The sequence below is a fragment of the Lithobates pipiens genome, unplaced genomic scaffold (assembly GCF_037356315.1).
Source record: "Lithobates pipiens isolate NorthernLeopardFrog02 unplaced genomic scaffold, aLitPip1_a1.2 Scaffold_22, whole genome shotgun sequence".
NCBI lineage: Eukaryota > Metazoa > Chordata > Amphibia > Anura > Ranidae > Lithobates > Lithobates pipiens.
The window spans coordinates 196,236,680-196,251,637 of record NW_027507784.1 but is presented as its reverse complement, the minus strand read 5'-3'; the positions used below and the strand labels follow the sequence as shown (position 1 = coordinate 196,251,637).

General features: G+C 45.0%; 1 protein-coding gene across 2 annotated transcripts in view; it reads right to left on the bottom strand.

The window, feature by feature from the left end:
• Positions 1 to 3,170: 3,170 nt before the first annotated feature.
• Positions 3,171 to 14,958, bottom strand: part of MPG (N-methylpurine DNA glycosylase) — a 110,555-nt gene continuing 98,767 nt past the window's right edge. For both annotated transcript variants that reach the window (XM_077448796.1, XM_077448797.1), the window contains exon 4: positions 3,171 to 3,864. In XM_077448796.1, coding sequence (XP_077304922.1) covers positions 3,467 to 3,864 — 398 coding nt within the window. In that variant the 3' untranslated portion in view covers positions 3,171 to 3,466. The remainder of the gene's footprint in view (positions 3,865 to 14,958) is intronic.

Here is a 14,958-nt window from a genome sequence, read left to right as displayed (position 1 = left end):
GTGGGGCCCGGGAGGGACCCGGGCGGGCCAAAGCTGTTTCAGGTTGAGAAGGAGGGAGGTCAAACTGCAGCTCCTGGAATTGTCGCCTCAGATCCGGCAAAGATGAGGCATGAAACTGACGTCCCAGATGATAAAAAGAGAGTTTAAAGGGGAACCCCCACCGATAGCGGATGTTTCTGGCTTGTAGGATTTGCAGATAGGGCTTCATATTCCGCCTTTTAGCGATAGTGACCGGAGAAAGATCTGCAAACAGTTGGAGGGAGTTTCCCTGGAATGTAATGTCCGGCAACTCTCTGGCCGCTTGAAGAAGCCGTTCCTTGGTTCTATAGAAGTGAAATTTTATGATCACATCTCTAGGGGGGCCCTCAGTTGGCTTGGGAGCGAGGGACCTATGGATACGGTCGAACTCCAGGTGTTCTGTAGGAATATCGGGTGCAAGCTCCTGGAAGAACGCTGTGGCTGTACCCTGTAGGTCTGTGATGGTTTCCGGGAGGCCGCGTATACGCAAATTACCTCTGCGAGCTCTATTTTCTGAGTCCTCAAGTTTGTCCTGGAGCGTCACAAGTTCTGCATTCAGTTTCTCCACCTCTTCCTCATGACCCTCAAGTACCGTGGTTGTTAAGTCCATCCGTTCCTCCAACTGATTAGTGCGGTGGCCTAGTTCTTTAAGACCCTTCACCAGTTCAGCAGACAGCTTGCGAGAGGCCGCGGTGATCTCGTCCCTTACTATGGTGCGGAATTTTTGTAGCAAAGCTTCAGAGTTAGCGTCCGCTGGGCTTGCTAGGTTAGAGGGGAACTGTGACAGGCTATCATCAGAATGCTGTGTGGTGTCATCAGGTTCCGGCGGTTCAGGCGCCATCCTGCCCTTCCCCTTCGCCTTCCCCAGGACCGGAGTGGATTTCTGTTGTGATCTGTTGCGGGGACGGTTCCGGGGCGTATTATACATACCCGCCGGTTGCCAAATAGCGCATGCAGTGGTTGGGGTAGATGTGACGAGAGTCGTTAGCTGAATATGCCTTATCCGCCAAGTGGAATGGTCCGACGGCGCAGTGCTAGGGAATTACGCTGTCATTTTCCCCTGCGACCGCGTATGCACCCCCAGGCAGGATATATATGATCACACTTCCATCTGTAGGCCCTCCAGGGCCACTATAGTCTATGTGGATGGCGTGTAGTGCAGGGGGGGGGAGCAGAATCCGTCCTTGGGAGTGTGTGAGGGGCCTGTAATGGAGGACTAGGTGTACCAAGATGGCCGCCTACCTCAGTCTTCCAAATGTCCTCCACTGTGACGAGCTGCCTGTTGGTTCCAGTGCTCTCTGCCAAAGTTTTGTCCCAGGCCTTAGGGAGGCTCCTCCGGCCCACTGATGATGCGTGTGCAGCGCCGCTATCCGCGCGGCCCGCGGTACGCGAGCGCGGAGGCTCCGGAGGCCTTGTAGGCCGCAAGATGGCGGCCGGCGCTCGCCAGGTGTAGTAGGCCTCGGGCCCGATCGCGGGGCGCACCGCCGGTCCAGAGCCGCAATACGGCGGCGGTTGTGCTCCCGGGACTCGTGGGGAGCGAGTTGAGGTGTCCGCCGGCCAAAATCCCGCTTGGTAGCGGCGGATGGGCGAAGATTGTGTCTCGGCCGGCGGAGCTCAGCAGGGATGCGACCTCTCCCCAGCACTTCCGGTCACGCCCCCCAGCCCTGACAGATTCATACAATTTATTGATGAAGTCATCAGGAATAGCAAAGAAAACAGTCTTGCATGCCTCCCAGAGTTCATCAATATTCTTTGGTTTCGTCTTCTATGTTTTATCTTTCATCCTACACCACATATGCTCAATGATGTTCATGTCTGCTGACTGGGCTGGCCAATCCTGAAGCATCTTGATCTTCTTTGCCTTAAGGAACTTTGATGTGGAGATGGAAGTATGCGATGGAGCAAAATTTGGCCTTTTTTATGGTTGGGAATATAAGAGGTAGCTAAGATTTCTTGGTATTTTAGACTATTGATGTTGCCTTCCACCCTGCAGATCCCTCGCACACCCCCATACTGGATGTAACACCAGACCATAATTTTGCCTCCACCAAACTTCACTGTTTTCTGGGTAAATCTCGGCTCCATGCGGGTTCCAGTAGGTCTCCTGCAATATTTGCGGTGACTGTGGTGTAATTCAACAGAAGATTCATCTGAAAAACCCACCTTCTGCCACTTTTCCAGAGTCCATCCTTTTAGCAGGCTGTGGCCCTTGCAAATGCCCCATGGTTTTTCAATTGTCTTTTGTTTAGTGCTGGCTTATGGGCACTGATTCGAACATGGAGTCCATTTCGAGACAGACTCCGACAAACTTCTGGTTGACACAGGGACTTCAGGTGACCAGGTCTCGTGGAGCTGCAGTGGAAAATGGGCTGGTCTTGGATTTTCGAGCCAACAAACGGTCCTCTCGAGCAGTTGTCTTGTGGGGTCGGCCTGACCTGGCCTTGTCCAAAACGTCTCCAGTCTCTTAAAATCTTTTTTTTATCCTCTGAACTTGACGCTGAGACACATTGAAGGTGTCTGCCACATCAGCAGTGGATCTGGTCTTCAGCCTCTTGATAATCAACACTTTAGTCTCTGGGTGAATCTTAGGCATGTTTGCAGAGGTCTAGTTGCAGTTGAGAAGGTCTAGTGTGCTGGTGTTCTTTTTATACACACCTGAGACCTAATTGAGCCATTATTAGTCACAGGTGAAGCTCATATAAAAAGGCGACAACACTTATGTCTTGGCAAAAATTGACTAAATGGGCTTTACCAAGCTGTGAATATTAGAATACTATTTGTCAGTTTCGTTTTGCACTGAAACATTATTACAAAAACTGTTGGGATTAAAATTACCCATTTCTTGTAACAAAATCTTGATTAGAAATATATTTTCGTGGCACTTCAGGTCAATTTGTACACAATCGACAAGACTTTTGACAGGGACTGTACGTACATACATACACACACACACACACACACACACACACACACACACACACACACACACACACCATGTTACAGGGAACTATAGATAACAATTATGAATGATCTCATCAATAGTCCTACTCTGAAAGAAAATGCATTGAAAAGAATGTTAAAGCATTTGAAGCAATTAGGAAAAACCTTTAAAAATGCCTCCCCCAACATCCATTCTCATACACTCAACCCAATTTATAATTAGAGATATGCTGTTTATTTGGAAGACAGGTTTTGTATTCTTAAGTGTTACATAAATTGCATTTTCATACAGTAAAATATATCTTACAGCTAAAAACAATACACGTGTGGGCAGGTCTTTAAGAATTACTCTTTTGGCCAGCAGGTTTACACAAACATATGGAACATTTAGAACAAATCACATAAACTTACTATTACATGAAAATGTTGAAGTTCAAAGTCCGAGCCCTGGCACAACCCTATACTCACCATACCATATTTATATAATATTTAACACAGTAAATATGTTTCACTTATTGTCTACGAGTACATTTGTATGAACAAAAGTCATACCACCCTCTGCAGCTTTATCCCGCACACTAACATACTGGTTGCCTTTAATATAAAAACGCAGAGGTTTGTGTGTCCACTCTCCTGCATAACCAATGCCAATCCGTGCACAAGATACAATGTTCTCCTCCATGACTTCTGACCCCGCCTCTAACCATGCGCTCTGGTCACTGGCTAGGTCTCGGCGGTCGAAACTCTTATCAAAATTCAAAGCCTGACAGAGTTTTGAGGGTCCATTACAAAGTTCTTTGTCTTTCAATGACTTTGATGCATTTCTGCGAATACTTCTAAAGCTTCTCATTTCATCAAGGCCTTCTACTGGCTCTAGAGATCTTAAGAGAACTGCTGCACCATCTCCTGTAGGTAAAACAAAAAATAAAATAGTACATTTTAATCTCCATTAAAAGCCTTAATGTCCACCCCTAACTTTCAACGCTCCTTTGTTTTTTAAAATACCTTTAAAATGAAAGTTTTACTCACCTAAGAACACCATCTGAGTCCCTCATCAGTTTCAGGTGCAGGGGGCCATAAGCCAGTGCTACAGGTGTGTCGCACTGGCTGGCTCCCTCACACTGATGTCACTACTATGACTCCCCTTCTGGATCCATAACGGACCCCAACCCTAGATAGCCAAGAGAAAGTGCCCATGTCAGTGTCATGGGCACACAAAGAAGGGCCTCAACCCCTGTAAACAAAAAGGTCAGAGAAGACTGAAGTGTCACATGACAACAGATTTAAATAAGTTAAAAAAGGGCATTTTGGTAGGGGGAGATCAGTTTTAAATAACAGTCTCATCATTACTCCAACTTCTAACATTACAACTTCACGGATGACCTGTTTGTCTTTAAACTCGTGCTCATGAGGGGAAGTGCTCAAATTAAATGTGCTGAAAGGATCTCAGTCACCTAAACCAAACACAAACTAACATTGCTCCTTGCAAAGAAGAAAGTACATACCTTTCCCGCTGCCTGTGCCACTGAAAAATACTGATCAAAAACAGTTGCTCACTTAAGCTTCTTCAAAAATCAACACACCCTACGCTCTGTTGTTCCTCCCGCTGATCCTCATGTTACTACAGGATACAGAAGTTACGTAGGGTTCAGCTGGCTAGCTACAGGTTTTGCACTTTGCTGGCTATCCACAAGTTTTATTGATTTTTATAAAGATGGTGTGTAGTGTCATATTTTGCTCCCCATCGTAGAATGCTCCGGAAGTGACGTTGCGGCCAGAAAGTTTGCACTGCGCATGCGCCATGCGTTCCAGAGGATTTGCAACAATGCCGTTCAGTAAAACCGTCAGATAATGTCACGGAAGTGAGGGGAGGTAATCGTGGCGTTAACTTTAGACAGAGCGGAGAGTAACCGTGGCTCGGGGAGGGGATTACCTCCCCTCATTTCCGTGACATTGTCTAACGGTTTCACTGGTCTGCATTGTCGCAAATCCTTTGGAACGCATGGCACAAGTGTATGGAACGCATCGCGCATGCGCAGTGCAAACTTTCTGGCTGCAAGGTCACTTTGGAGCATTCTACGATGGGGAGCAAAATATGACACTACTGGGGCTCTGAGTCTGAGAAACTGTGCTGTTGGAATAATAAAAGAAAATTGAATGTTCCATGTAAACCCATGTGAAATAACTAATATTTTTAACAATTGGCCAGGAGGCTGTAAAAATTCTATTGACTGTGATGTACCCTGTAAGGGAAGATTTTCTGTTATTGTTTTAAAGGATAAATGTTTTCACATGGATGTATCTGTTGTGTCCCTGTGCTCAAAGGGTGCAGAGGTGTGCCTGGCCTATTAAAGTGAGATCTCCAACTCCTTAATTTGCCATTAGTCAACTAACAGTTCACATTTTTCACCTACTACCTTGATTGTTTAACCACTTCCCGACCAGCGCACGACGATGTACATCGACAGAATGGCACGGGCAGGCATATTGGCGTACAGGTACGTCCAATATTCGATGCCGCCGGCGGCGCGCTCCCGCGCTGGTCGGGACCCCCGTGAGTCCGGTCGCGGGACCCGCGGACTCGATCTCCGCGGGCATCCCCGCGATCGTCTCACGGAGCGGCCGAATGGAGGAAATGCTGTATAAACAACATTTTTCCATTCTGCCTAGCAACTAGTGACGCTGATCTCTGCTCCATGTGATTGGAGCAGAGATCAGTGTACATTAAATGAAAGCCCAACCCCCCCACAGTTAGTAACACACCCCTAGGAACACTTAACCCCTACACTGCCACCCACTGGTTAACCCTTTCACTGCCAGTATCATTTACACAGGAATCACTGCATTTATATAGCAGTGATTACTGTATAAATGACAATGGTCCCAAAAATGTGTCAAAAATGTCCGATGGGTCCCCCACAATGTTGCAGTCACAATAAAAATCGCAGCTCGCCGCCATTACTAGTAAAAAAAAATAATAAAAAATTATTAATAAAAATGCTATAAAACTATCCCTATTTTGTAAACGCTATAACTTTTGCGCAAACCAATCAATAATCGCTTATTGCGATTTTTTTTACCAAAAATATGTAGAAGAATACGTATCGGCCTAAACTGAGGGAAAAAAATGTTTTTTTTATATATTTTTGGGGGATATTTATTATATCAAAAAGTAAAAAATAATGCGTTTTTTTCAAAATTGTCGCTCTATTTTTGTTTATAGCGCAAAAATAAAAACCGCAGGGGTGATCAAATACCACCAAAAGAAAGCTCTATTTGTGGGAAAAAAAGGACGTCAATTTTGTTTGGGAGCCACGTCGCACGACCGCGCAATTGTCAGTTAAAGCGACGCAGTGCTGAATTCACAAAAAGTGGTCTGGTCTTTGACCGGTCTGCAAGTGGTTAAACCATTTAACTAGTAAAGCTATTGATTTTAAAAATATATATATATATGAGTTTATCTGTTAACCAGTAATTCCAAGCAGCTTAACCAGTTTGGCTCCAGAGCAATTTTTTTCCGTTTTGCACACATGTAAAAATCTTAATTTTTGGCAATAAAATTACCTAAACTCTGAAAACATTATACATTTTTGGAAAGCAGAGGCTCTGTAGAATAAAAAGATGATAGTTTCAAATTTTTATGTCATTACATTTTTGTGCAATTTTTTTATTGAACACTAACTTCCAGGAAACATATAATAAAATACATTTTAGTGCAAACAAACACAATATACAGTCAGGTCCATAAATATTGGAACATCAACACAATTCTAACCTTTTTGGCTCTATACACCACCAGAATGGATTTGAAATGAAACGAACAAGATATGCTTTAACTGCAGACTTTCAGCTTTAATTTGAGGGTATTTACATCCAAAATCGGGTGAACGGTGTAGGAATTACAACAGTTTGTATATGTGTCTCCCACTTTTTAAGGGACTAAAAGTAATGGGACAATTGACTGCTCAGCGGTTCCATGTCTAGGTGTGTGTTATTCCCTCATTATCCCATTTACAAGGAGCAGATAAAAGGTCCAGAGTTCATTTCAAGTGTGCTATTTGCATGTGGAATCTGTTGCTGTCAACTCTCAATATGAGATCCAAAAATCTGTCACTATCAGTAAAGCAAGCCATCGTTAGGCTGAAAAAAAAAGACAAACCCATCAGATAGATATCAGAAACATTAGGTGTGGGGGGGCGTGGCCAGCGCGTAGCGGAATGGACGCCTGACTCGAGAGTTCCGCTCCAGCAAAGGGATAAAGTGCATTTCGAGGCAGCGAATACCACCCTAACCTACATATTCACGGAGCTAAACCACCGCTCAATCTCCGAAGATGACCCCCAAGCAACGCTTCACAACCGAGGAAACTCCGGGATTTCTTCACTACCATAGGCCGCGATGCCCAAGATGGCGCCGGCGGCGAATCTCCGTCCCCTGCTGGCGGTTCCCCTTCGGAGACGCTGAGTCCGGGCTCGGACAGAGACGCACAGCGGCACTCTCCTGCTGCCTCAACTCCTCTTTCCAGCAGCCCAGCTAAATCGAGACCCCGTTTGGCGGCTGATCCACCGGATGATAAGGTCAGTGTACATCAGAGCTCTTTAGATGACACGAGGGAACTGGCTGACACCATTAACTCCTTCCCTACTACGAATCAGCCTATATCAGACACTACCTTAAAGGACATGTTAATTTCCCTCCGCGGATCATTGCACTCAGATTTAATGGAATGTGTGAGAAGTTTCAAATCCGAAGTGAAAGAACTGGGGGGCAGGATTGACCACGTGGAAAAAAAGATGGGTGAATATGCGTCCTCTTATAACACTTTGGTAGACTCCCATAATGAACAAGCTGATGAAGTGGCCTGGCTTAAAACTAAACTCGCCGACCTCGAGGACAGATCTCGCAGAAATAATGTTAAGCTAAGGGGAGTGCCTGAAAATGTCCTCCCTGCCCACCTTCATCAATATGCCAGAGATCTAATACTAGCGTTTCTACCGTCGACACCAGACGCCGAACTGGTTATCGACCGGATCCATCGTCTGCCCAAACCATCCCATCTCCCAGATAATACCCCCAGAGATGTTTTGATGAGGGGGCATTTCTACCATGTAAAGGAGCATCTCATGGCGGCTTATCGCAAAAACTCCAACCCCCCAGTGCAATACTCCACCATCCAGCTGTTTGCGGATCTTTCGCAGTATACCATGCAAAAACGCAAATCTCTCTTTTCAATTACTAAAGCACTTAGGAACCACAACATCTTGTACAGATGGGGGTTTGGAATTGCTCCGTACGTGGGATATCCTTCCAGCCCCAGACAATACCCCAGCTGCCTCGGCGTTGAATATTAGTGATGAATGGCAAGTGGTATCTCGCAAGAGACATTCCAAGAAAACTGACAAATAATTGCCTCGACCATACCAATTGTTCTAGTTTAACAAATTGATCGACAAGATCCCTATTGCTTTGGAGCTCTCAGCCCGTGAGTCTCCCTGTTATTACACATGTGCAGTTCACCTGCCACCGGATTCCGGATGGAGTCTACCTTTTTATTTCTTTATCATTTGATTATTGGTTCTCTTTTGACTTTTATCTTTCTCAAGTTTATCCTTTGTGTTTTCTCCCCCCACCCCTCGGAGATGGATGAGGACGGCTTATCTAAGGACATGACCTACTCTGTATCTACATTTTCAACCAGCCGATCTTGGAATTCCTGGAGCAAGTATGGATTCCTTAAGGTACTCTGTTCGACATTTTATTTATTTTTTTATATTGACCCATGTCAATCACAATAACTTCCTTTAATGTTTGACGCCTGAACCACCCCGCCAAGGGTGCCTCGTTATGGAAGGAGGCTCTGAGGTTGAGGTCCGATGTACTGTGTGTTCAAGAAACACACTGGGCATCCTCTTCTGAACCCACTTTTAAACATCCTAGATTCCCGCATGTCTTCCGGGCCTCTTTTTCCACAAAAAAGAAAGGAGTTTTAATTGCCATAAAAGACTCAGTAACTTTCTCGCTGCAGGAGACATACGCCGACCCTGAAGGACGATACCTGGCCATAGTGGGCACTTTTAACCACAGACTTTACACAATAGTCAACGTGTATGCACCTAACGCCCATCAACTGCGCTTCTTGAAAAAACTCCTCCACAAAGTTGATCTACTTAACCACTTAAGTACGTCATTACAATGGCACAGGCAGGCACAAGCACGTACATGTACGTGCCTGCCTTCCAGCGGGTGGGGGGTCCAATCGGACCCCCTCCCGCTGGATACGGCAGTCCGTTTCCCTCCAGGAGCGATCCGTGATGAGGGGATGGCCGTTGGTTTCTGGCCACCCCCTCTGGATCACTCCTGGCCAATGACGAACTTCCTCCCACTGTGTATTGTTTACACAGGAAGGAGGAAGTGATGTCATTCTCCTCGGGGCGGTCTTTTTGACCGGACTACGAGGAGAAGACTAAAAGTAAGTGCACCAAAACACTACACTGACACATAGGTACACATAGGTACACAAACCCCCCCCCCCCCCCAGTCACAGTGTCACTGATTGCATTGATCATTTCTTTACTGATCAATGCATTCAGTGTCAGTTGTAAAAGTAAAAACTGTCAGCGCAGTTAGTGTTAGGTCCAGGGTAGCCCCCTATCACCCCCCAATAAAGATTTAACCCCCTGATTGCCCCTAGAGTTAACCCTTTCACCCCCTTTTGCCAGTGTCACTAAGCGATAATTTTTCTGATCGCTGCATCAGTGTCGCTAGGTAGCTAGTTATTTTTTTAGGTTCACCGCCAGGTTTTTATATCGCTAGGTACCCCGATATACTACCCAATAATGGTTTTAACATCCTGATTGCCCCTAGTTAACCCTTTCACCCCCTTTTGCCACTGTCACTAAGCGATCATTTTTCTGATCGCTGCATCAGTGTCGCTAGGTAGCTAGTTATTTTTTTAGGTTCACCGCCAGGTTTTTATAGCGCTAGGTACCCCGATATACTACCCAATAATGGTTTTAACATCCTGATTGCCCCTAGTTAACCCTTTCACCCCCTTTTGCCAGTGTCACTAAGCGATCATTTTTCTGATCGCTGCATCAGTGTCGCTAGGTAGCTAGTTATTTTTTTAGGTTCACCGCCAGGTTTTTATAGCGCTAGGTACCCCGATATACTACCCAATAATGGTTTTCACCCCCTGATTGCCCCTAGTTAACCCTTTCACCAGCGATCACAGTATAAGTGTCACTGGTGACGCTGGTTAGCCAGTTAGTTATTTAGGTTCCCCGTCAGGTTTTTATATAGCGCCAGGGACCCCCATATACTACCTAATAAAAATTTGAACCCCCTGATTGCCCCTAGTTAACCATTTCACCACTGATCACCGTATAAGTGTTACGGGTGACTCTGGTTAGTTTGCTTTTTATAGCATCAGGGCACCCACCATTTATTACCCAATAAAGGTTTAACACCCTGATCACCCAGCGGGTGATATCAATTAGGTTTTAGGGTCAGGGTCTGCGTCGCCCCAGGCAGCGCTAGGTTAGTGCCAGTACCGCTAACACCCACGCGCAAAGCATACACCTCCCGTAGTGGTATAGAATCTGAACAGATCAATATCTGATCTGATCAGATCTATACTAGCGTCCCCAGCAGTTCAGGGTTCCAAAAAAACGCATTGTTAGCGGGATCAGCCCAGATACCTGCTAGCACCTGCGTTTTGCCCCTCTGCCCAGCCCACCCAAGTGCAGTATCGATCGATCACTGTCACTTACAAAACACTAAACACATAACTGCAGCGATCGCAGAGTCAGGCCTGATCCCTGCGATCGCTAACAGTTTTTTTGGTAGCATTTTATATTTAAATCCGGAAGGCAGTGCTTGGTTTTCCGGGTCCCGTATGTGGCTAGGCTCCCAAAAAGTCCCCCACATGTGGTATCCCCGTACTCGGGAGAAGTAGCAGAATTTATTTTGGGGTGTAATTTGACTTATGCCCATAGCATGTGTGAGCAATATATCATTTAGTGACAACTTTGTGCAAAAAAAAAAAAAGTTTGTAATATTCCCGCAACTTTTGGCAAAATATAAAATATTCCATGGACTCAACATGCCTCTCAGTAAATAGCTTGGAGTGTCTACTTTCCAAAATGGGGTCATTTTGGGGGGTTTTGTGCTATTTTGGCATTTTATGGCCTTCGAAACTATGATAGGTAGTGAGGAGTTAAATCAAAAATTTGCACCCTTAGAAATCCTGAAGGTGGTGATTGGTTTTCGGGGTGCCGTGCGCGACTAGACTCCCAAAAAGTCCCACACATGTGGTATCCCCATACTCGGGAGAAGTAGCGGAATATATTTTGGGGTGCAATTCCACATATAACCATGGCATGTGTGAGCAATATATCATTTAGTGACAACTTTTTGTAAAAAAAAAATTTATTTTATTTTTTGTCATTATTCAATCCCTTGGGACAAAAAAAAAATATTCAATGTTCTCAACATGGCCCTCAGCAAATAGCTTGGGGTGTCTACTTTCCAAAATGGGGTCATTTGGGGGGGGTTTTGTGCCATCTTGGCATTTTATGGCCTTCAAAACTGTGATAGGTAGTGATAGGTAGTGAGGAGTAAAATAAAAAATGTATGCCCTTAGAAATCCTGAAGGCGGTGCTTGGATTTCGGGGTCCCGTACGCGGCTAGGCTCCCAAAAAGTCCCACACATGTGGTATCCCCGTACTCAGGAGAAGCAGCAGAATGTATTTTGGGGTGTTATTTCACATATGCCCATAGCATGTGTGAGCAATATATCATTTAGTGACAACTTTGTGCAAAAAAAAAAAAGTTTGTAATATTCCCGCAACTTGTGGCAAAATATAAAATATTCCATGGACTCAACATGCTTCTCAGTAAATAGCTTGGGGTGTCTTCTTTCCAAAATGGGGTAATTTTGGGGGGTTTTGTGCTATTTTGGCATTTTATGGCCTTCGAAACTGTGATAGGTAGTGAGGAGTGAAATCAAAAATTTGCACCCTTAGAAATCCTGAAGGTGGTGATTGGTTTTCGGGGTGCCGTGTGCAACTAGACTCCCAAAAAGCCCCACACAAGTGGTATCCCCATACTCGGGAGAAGTAGCGGAATATATTTTGGGGTGCAATTCCACATATAACCATGGCATGTGTGAGCAATATATCATTTAGTGACAACTTTTTGTAAAAAACTTTTTGTAAAAAACTTTTTTTTGTCATTATTCAATCCCTTAGGACAAAAAAAAAAAATATTCAATGGGCTCAACATACCCATCAGCAATTTCCTTGGGGTGTCTACTTTCCAAAATGGGGTCATTTGGGGGGGGTTTGTACTGCCCTGCCATTTTAGCACCTCAAGAAATGAGATAGGCAGTCATAAATTAAAAGCTGTGTAAATTCCAGAAAATGTACTCTAGTTTGTAGACGCTATAACTTTTGCGCAAACCAAAAAATATACGCTTATTGACATTTTTTTTTACTAAAGACATGTGGCTGAATAAAAAAATTTTTTGTTTTCAAAAAAGTTTTATTAAAGCTATTAACAGAAATACAAAGTCAGCAAAAGGAATCATATTTCAACATTAGCATAAGTAGTTGGATGACAAGATTACAGGAAGGTGATAAACAAATAGCATAACACTGCAGGTCAAACCACCGACAACTGGTTAACAGTATGGGTCTTACATCCAACAACAGGTCATAAAAAATAAAGAGAATGATACGTTCAATGAGCTGACCAACATAACCAAAATACATAAGAAAGATCATGTCAAGAGAGAGAAGGGAAAGAGAGCAGAGAGAAACAAAGGGAAAAGAGGAAAAAATGCAGACAGAACAGAAAAGAAATATGAAAAACCCAAGGTACGATCACTTTAGTAAACGAAATAGGAACCATGGGTTCCACTTAAGGTCATATATGCGTTTTGTGTCCTGCAGAGTGTGAAAGATCTTTTCAGACAGCATCACTTGGTCGATACGTGAGAGAACCTGTGCTAACGGTATCGACGGGGATTTCCAGTGAAGTGCAATAGTCCATAGCACAGCGACACACATAGAGTGCACTAACCTTACAAAGTGTTTAGGAGTGTCAGCGGGGGTCTGGAAGAGAAGACAGTGGTGATAAGAGAGGGACAGTGCTCGGCCAGCGAACCCGTCCATCAGCCTTAAGACCTCCTGCCAGACTGGGCGAATTAAATCACAATCCCAAAAAATGTGAATAAAAGTGCCAGGGTGATTGCATCCTCTAAAACAGTTGGGGGATGTAAGGGGATAAATCTGGCGCAAACGTACCGGGGTGTAGTACCACCTGGTGAGAACTTTGATGGCCGTCTCTCTAATAGTCAGGGATCTGGTGCATTTGCGCATGTTGTTCCAACCCTCCTCCCAATCCACCACTCCCGTCTCCAGAGCCAACTCCTCCTCCCAGCGCGATCTATATCGCAGAGGCTGACACACCGAATGTCCCTCCAGGGCCCTGTATATCAGAGAGATCAGTCCTTTTTGGCGTGGGAAATTAAAACATAAGTCTTCAAAGATAGTGAGCTGTGCTTGGGGACGGAGCCCATAACGGGAGAGAAAGAAGTGGCGGATCTGTAGGTATCTAAAACGTTCAGTATCCGGGAGTTGGTGTTGGGTCTGCAGTGTCGAAAAAGGAACAAAGCCAGAACCCGTCACAAAGTCCTTCAACTGGGTAAGCCCACAATGGACCCACATACCAAAATATTCAGGATGGAGATAAGCTGGGGGGAACCTAGGATCACCCAGGAAGGAAGCACCCATAGAGCAACCCAGGGCGAGGTCGTATTTATGCTTGAAGCGGTGCCACAGTAGGAGGCTGTCCGCCACTATAGTATTAAGGGTGGTTAAAGTCGAGTGAGGACGATTAGTTGACCACATAAGTCCAGGGAGATAAAATGGAGTAATCGAGTCACTCTCAAACCTCACCCAGGGGACTCTAGAATTAGGGATCGACCACTGTGCTTGTTGAGTAAATCTGCAGGAAAGATAGTACAACCAAATTTGAGGAACCCCCAAACCACCATTTTTCATAGATCTGTAGAGTACCCCCCTCGCAAACCTGGGAGATCTATTGTTCCAAATAAATCTGTTGAAATGGGACTGAAGGTTAAGGAGAAAATATTTGGAGAGCTTAACAGGTAGAGAGCGAAATAGATACAATAGCCTGGGAAGGATGACCATTTTGAGCGCTGTGATTCGTCCTATAAAGGGGATACGTAAAGAGAGCCAGCCTTTTAAGGTGTTTTTAAGTTTGCTAATCAGTGGGGGATAATTGACCCCAAAGAGGTCACGGAAATTCCCGGGCAGTCCCACTCCCAAGTAGGGAATATGGGAGGCAGCCCAAGTAAAGGAGTAGTTTTGTTTAATAAGGGCCAAGTCATTGGGAGTAAAGCCTATAGGGAGGGCTACAGATTTGGAAACATTAATGGACAGGCCAGAGACCTTCGCAAAGTGAGACAGTGTCAGAAAAAGGTTAGGAAGGGAGACATGAGGGTTCGTGATAAACATCAAAACATCATCAGCATACATGCAAAATTTGTACATTTCGTTACCCTTAGTGTAACCAGTAATGTCAGGATGTCTCAGGAGGGCAATCGCAAGGGGCTCTAGGGCTAAAGCAAAGATTAAAGGGGAAAGGGGGCACCCCTGTCTAGTGCCTCTACCTATGGGGAAGAATTCTGAGCTACAGCCAGGCAACTTAATGGGAGTCATAGGATTATTGTAGAGGGCTTGGAATCCCACCAGAAAGCTGCCCTGAAAGCCCATGAGTGGCAAAAGTGTAAATAGTTCCATGTAACACTGTCAAACGCCTTCTGTATGTCTAGACTCAACAAGAGGAGCCTACGGGAGTACAGGTTGGCATCTTGAATAACGTTTGAGGCTAGGCGGATATTGTCTGTGATAAAGCGATGTGGAATAAACCCAGATTGGAAGGGGGAAATCAGGGAAGGGATACATTTTGCCAGTC